Source organism: Myiozetetes cayanensis, unplaced genomic scaffold, assembly GCF_022539395.1.
Source record: "Myiozetetes cayanensis isolate MyiCay16 unplaced genomic scaffold, myiCay2020 scf20-37, whole genome shotgun sequence".
NCBI lineage: Eukaryota > Metazoa > Chordata > Aves > Passeriformes > Tyrannidae > Myiozetetes > Myiozetetes cayanensis.
In genome coordinates this window covers 14002800-14008879 of record NW_026087412.1, presented here as the reverse complement: position 1 = coordinate 14008879, position 6080 = coordinate 14002800, and the positions used below count along the sequence as shown (strand labels likewise).

The 6080-nt window shown below is 57.0% G+C and overlaps 1 protein-coding gene across 5 annotated transcripts in view; it reads left to right on the top strand.

The window, feature by feature from the left end:
* The first annotated feature begins 2881 nt into the window (after nucleotides 1–2881).
* Nucleotides 2882–6080, top strand: part of CREBBP (CREB binding protein) — a 92540-nt gene continuing 89341 nt past the window's right edge. For 2 of the 5 annotated variants that reach the window (XM_050317596.1, XM_050317592.1), the window contains exon 1: nucleotides 2885–3331. In XM_050317596.1, coding sequence (XP_050173553.1) covers nucleotides 3247–3331 — 85 coding nt within the window. In that variant the 5' untranslated portion in view covers nucleotides 2885–3246. Of the gene's footprint in view, nucleotides 3332–6080 lie in introns of all 5 variants that reach the window. The other 3 variants (XM_050317595.1, XM_050317593.1, XM_050317597.1) reach the window with 3 other exon arrangements.

Below are 6080 nucleotides of genomic sequence, written 5' to 3'. Positions count from 1 at the left end.
TCTGCTGTCCTGAGCTGTGCCTGACATCTGACCTGATTCCCACCCCTCACCTCCAACAGCAAAATGTTCCCCCTTAACCTAAACTGGGATAAATGCCTTCTACCACAGTAAAACACTGCGGGACAAGAGCTGTTGCTCTCATGTCTGGAGCCACTGTGAGACACCGAACCCTGTCCCACACTGAGACATCCTGAAACAGATGGGAACTCACTGGTTTTGAAGGGAATTAAAGCAGGCAGCACCAGGGAGCCCTTACTTGGGTAACTAATGAGTAATACAGTGATAGAAGCAGAGGCCTGTGAGAGACCTCCACATGATTACAGCCAGACCTCAGCAAGGACAGGCACCATGTAAATAAATACAGAATTTGCAAGTAAATGTAATGAAATGCATGTAAATGTAGAAGTAAATGTAATGAATTCCAGTTTTGCTGTAAACAAAAGGCAGACTTACTCTTTGCAAAGGAAGATGTCATTATGGATCTCCTTCAAACCAATGTGTTATTGCTGATGAATCCACCTCAGCTTATGTAGCTCATCAACACATCCTCGGGATTGTCTCAGCGCCCTTCTCCAGCCTCTCCTGCGGCTGAGGCTGCCCTTCGAGGACATTCCGACATGAAGGCAATGAAAACAGCCCCAAGCAACCAGTTTGGGTACAAGTAGCTCTGCTGCCACACACGTCACCAGGGCTTATACGACCTGCTTCTCAGGTTGGGAACCAGTATGGAAATCCATGGAAGTGTATGAGCACCAGTCTTCTAAACCTGTTTGGGGCTGGGGAAGTCTGTCTAGACAGAGCATAAGGTGTTTGTGAAGTGAGGCTGGGTTTGTTGTGAGAGTGGGTCGGTTCCCACTGGAGATTTGCCCTCACGTGGGGCTGCTCTGAGGGCACGGGGGGAAATGGGCGCACTGAGGGAGGAGCTTGGCAGAGGAGGTTGCGAGGGGACATTGAGAGGGGACATTTGTGGTGGGACTGAGAGGGCTGACTGAGAGAGGGAGCTGAGAGGGGAGACTGGGAGGGGAATTGCGGTGAGGGGAAACCAAGAGGGGACATTCATAGGAAGACTGAGAGGGGAAATTGGCTGTGAGGGAGGCATTGAGAAGGGATGTCCATAGTGGGACCAAGAGGGGAGACTGTGAGGGGGTGTTGAGCCATCTGCAGTGGGACTGAGAGGGGAGTTTGTGAGGGGTGACTCTGAGGGGACTGAGAGGGGAAGGGGGAATGTGGAGAGACTGTGAGAGGGGCACTGAGACATCTGAGGGGAGATGGAGAGAGGACACTGTGAGGGGATCGCTGAGAAGAGGGGAGACTGAGGGCGCAGCTGTGGGGTGCTGAGGGGGAGCACCTGACAGGAGCAAGCAGGAGAGACTGAGCAAGTGACCTGGGGGGAGGCACTCTGAGGGGATTGAGAGGAGACTGAGAGGGGGGATTTTGAGGAGGCATTGAGCCATCTGTGGGGGAAATGAGTGGAGAGATTTTGGGGGTGAATGTGAGGGGACTAAGAGGGGAAGGAGGGACTGTGGGAAGACTTGGCGGGGACACTGTGAGGGGGAACTGAGATATTTGAGGGGCACTGAGATGGAGAGGGGACGCTGTGAGGTGGGAGCCCTGCCAGGAGCAAGGGGAGACCGAGGCAAGTGACTTGGTGGGGGAATTTAAGAGAACTGAGGGGAGACTGAGAGGGAACACTGTACAAGGGTGTTGAACCATCTGGGAGAGGAGGTTGTAGGGCTGACTGTGAGGGGACTGAGGTGGGAAGAGGGGACTGTAGGGAGACTGAGCGGGGATGCTGTGAGGGGGGCTCTGAGATATCTGAGGGGACATGAGGAGGGGACACTGAGGAGGGCACTGAGATATCTGAGGGGAGACGGAGAGGTGACATTATGAGAGGGCAGCTGTGGGGGGAGCCCTGACAGGAGCAAGGAGAGACCGGGGCGAGCGACCTGGGGAGCCACTCTGAGGGGGACTGAGGCGAGACGGAGAGGGGACATTGTAAGGGCGGCCCTGAGGCATCTGAGGGGCCACTGCAAGGGACGAAGAGGGGACGCTGTGAGGGGGCATATCTGGGGTACTGCGTCAGGAGCCCCGACAGGATCCAAGCAGGATAGACCGAGGCGGGACCCCTCGGACGGGGTCGGGTAGGGCACCGCCGCTCACAACGAGGGCGCGGTCTGAGGGGCGGGGTAGCCACCAGAGACCCTTCCCCACCTGAAACCTCCCCTTCCATCCCCGATCCCCTCGGCGGAGCAGCTGAGGACGGCGCCGGGCGCTTCCGCCGCCGTGCGAGCCTTTCCGGCGGGGGGGGGGGAGTGGATGAGGGAAGGGACGGCGAAAGCAGCGAGGGAGGGGGGGGGGAAGGCGGGGCCGCGCCCGCGAGCGCGCTGACGCAGCGCGCAGGCGCCGCCCCCGCCCCGCCCCCGAGGGCTCTGGAAAAGAGAAGAGAAAAAAAAACTTTTTTTTTTAATTGAGGAATCAACAGCCGCCATCTTGTCGCGGAGCCGGAGCGCGGCGCGGGCGGAGCGGGCCGGGCCGGGCCGGGCCGGGGGCAGCGGGGCCGCCCCGCCGCCGCACGGGGCAGCCGCGCCGAGCGCCGCCGACGCGCACAGCGGTGGAGGGGGGGGGAGGGCGGCTCGAGCCGAGCAAGGGGCGCAGCCGCCCGGAGCCAACCGACCGCCGCCGCCGCGACCGGGGGGGAGCCGCCGCCGCCGCGCCGCGCTCATTGTTTTGGGGCGGTTTTTTTTGGAGGGGGGGTCGCCGCGGATTTTTCCGCTTTCTGGCTATTTTTTTTTTTTTTTTTTTTTTTTTTTAATTTTGCCGCCCCCCTTCTCTTCTCGGCTTCCCTCTCCTCTCCTCCCCTACCTCGGCCGCGGGCGGGCGGCGGGCGGGGGCCGGGGCGAAGCCGCCGCCGCGGAGGGGAGGGGACGGGGCGAGGCGAGGGGAGCGTGTGGGGGGGCGGAATGCGCCCCGAGTGACGGCCTGAGCCGCCATCCGGGCACCGCGGCGGGGGGAGCGCCCGGGAGGAGCGCGGCCGGCAGGGAGGGGGCGCTGGGCCCTTCGCTCCCCGCCCCGAGCCCTCCTCCCTGCGGCCTGCGGCGGCCCGGCATGGGGGAGCGGGGGCGGCCGGCCGGGCACTGAGCGGCGCTGTTGGGTTCCCGAGCGGCGGAGGAGCGGGGACAGCGAGCTCGGCCCCCCCCCGCGGGGCACCCCCCGACAACGATCACCGGCTCCGCCGCCTCGGCCACCATGGCGGAGAACTTACTCGACGGGCCGCCCAACCCCAAGCGAGCCAAGCTCAACTCGCCGGGCTTCTCCGCCAGCGATAGCACAGGTAAGGCCGCGGGGCTGGCTCGGGCGGGGCTCCACGGCGGTTCCCCCACACACACACCCGACCGGCCCGCCGGAGGGGGGGGCTGGGGGGACCGCCCGCCCTGCCGCGGTTCCCGGCGGGGGTGGGTTGGGCCTCCTGCAGTCGAAGTTACCGGGCGGGACCCGTACGCCGAGTACCGTCCCGGCTATAAATAGCGGTTGGAAAAGGCGTTTTTGTGAGTCGGGTTTCCCCTTCTTTTCCTCCGTCGTCCTCGTTTTTAGCTTCCTGGTTCGGATGATGGGGGTGCGCAGGTGAGTGGGGTGCGGGTAGGGAAGGAGGAGGGCCGACCATCCTGCTTATTGTAGAATCGTGGAACGGGGTTTGGGTTGGAACGGACGTTAAAGCTCATCTCGTTCCAACCCCCTGCCATGGGCAGGGACACCTTCCACCAGCCCAGGTTGCTCCAAGCCCCGTCCAACCTGGCCTTGGACGCTTCCAGGGCTGGGGCAGCCACAGCTTCTCTGGGCAACCTGTACCAGGGCCTCCCCACCCTCACAGGAAAGAATTTCTTTCTGGTATCTAAATCTAAGCTGGTGGCTTCTTGGAAAGGTGGTCAAGGTTTCTATGTACTCCTGAAACCCCACATATTACCCACAGCTAACAGCCCTATACAGGCTCTTCCACTGTGCCCCTACATGTGACAATCTACGGAATAAAAACTCCCTAATAGCTTCTTAATCATGGAATGGTTTGGATTGGAAAGGACCTTAAAGACCATCGAATTCCATGCCCCAGTTAATACTTTGCTGGCTTTTTTTTTTTTTTTTTTGCCCCCCACCTGTGACTCAGGTTTAAGGCGCTTGGCTCGAGCAGTCCCGAGCGTTTTTCCTTTAAAACCCAAACGATTTGCAGATAATGATTGAAGTTGTGGGGTTGGTTGTGTGACGAAATGCCCGGCAGCCTGGCAGTCGGGCTGTGTGTAGTCTCTCTGGAGTGCCTTGTTCTTCGGTTGTGATGGGTTTGTAGATAATAAGGTGCATCAAAATGTTTCGTGTCCAGCGAGCGCCTGCCTGTTGTAAATACACACGTGTGTATTTACACGTGTGTAACAAGAGCATGTGTGTGTGGACCGACGTCTCCCGGTGTTCCCACTGTTTCAATCACTGAACCAGTGGTTTCTGAGGAACACGAAGTGTGTTGGACTTGCATTTCTGCTTTCAGAGATTAATGAATCTTGTGAAAGGGACAGTGATAAGTTAATCGTGCTATGCCTGCTGTGTTTTCATAGGCTGAAAAAAATTATTACTATAATTGAGCTGATAAATCCTGTGGGTTTTTTCGGCTTGCTCAATCTGCGTTTGGCAATAGTTCATGGATGTCCTTTAGGGGTTTTTATGGTATCCTTCTCAGCCTACAAATAAATGAAACAAGCGAGAAAGAAACAGTATCGAGAGTAAGAATTGTAAGGGAATATCTAGGTGAGGTCTTGTGATTGAACGACGTTAATCCCTTTCATGGAAGCAGTGGAATAAACGGGAGGCTGATACACAAGTTGCTGTGAAACGCTACACGGTAACTCGGGTGAGATACAGTTTTTCTTTAGGTCTGCAGCTGGACATTTTACGCTCTCCTGGTAGCCAGTGAAAGGTGTTTGAAGAGGTGTCTTGGATTTCTTTTTTTCTTTCTTTCTTTTTTTGAAGTTCACTCGGTCTGTTCTGGAATGCTTCAATCTTAATTACGTCCTGTTCAGCAAGTTCTCGTGCGTCTCGGCGAGCTCTCTGCAGTGCTGGATATGTGAACTCCAGCATCTGCAGAAAGTTCTGCAGGGCTGAGGGGGCCTCTGGGCACTGGGACGGCAAACCCCAAGCTGTATTTTGGACAAGTGTGTCCATGGAGTTCTGTTGTCACCCTCGCGTTCCATCGGCGAAAATCTCTCTCTGCCTAGAGCGTGGGTAATGTTTGTTCACTTAGAGATTTTTTTTTTTTTTTTAAGGAAAAGCGCTTCTAGGTTTGTTGCCAGCACTTAGTGCTGCTTGTTGAAGCATCCCTGGTGGTTTCTGTGCGTTGTAGCAGGTGATACACATAGTTCGAGTAGCGATTGCTGTCAAAAACCTGCTCCTGGACCTAAACGAGGCTGCTCCCCGGTGCCGAGGCTTAAATCAAAAAGTTCTGCTGCAGCCTGGAAAGGGTCCTTTGTGACCGGAGGAGCCTGGGTGAGGTGGGTTTGAGGCTCGTTGCCTGGATGAGCAGAGCAGCGAGTTGTGTGTGGATGAACAGCGCTGTAATTGCAGTGGTAACCCCGCGCCGTCGGGTGCTGCGGCTGCCGCGGCGGGGACGTGCTTTCCCAGCCTCCGCTTCGGGCCCGGCTGCGCCGTTCTGCTGCTGAGCACTTCAGCTCCCAGCCTGCAAACGCCCGTACCCGAGGGTCTGGTGGCAGCCCTGAACGCTCGGCAGAAAGCAACTGCTCAGCCTTGTTTATATTTCTTTGATGCGGTGATGTTAAGCAACTCCTTTTGTCGGGGTAAGTTTTAGGTGCCTTTAATCTTTCTGATAAAAATAGCTCCTCGGCTTACCGGGGCAAAGTTTGTGCCGTTGAAATCGGTCTGTTTACGTTCTGAAAATACAACTTTTCCTGTTAAACCCAAGCAGCTAAATCTAAAGTCTGATCTGGGAGGAGGGAGCAGAGGTGAAAGGGTAGCAGAAATGGGTGCTGTGACCATCGTTAAGTTTCGTGATAGTCCCATTTTGCAGTTGCCCTGCTGGTCTTTGT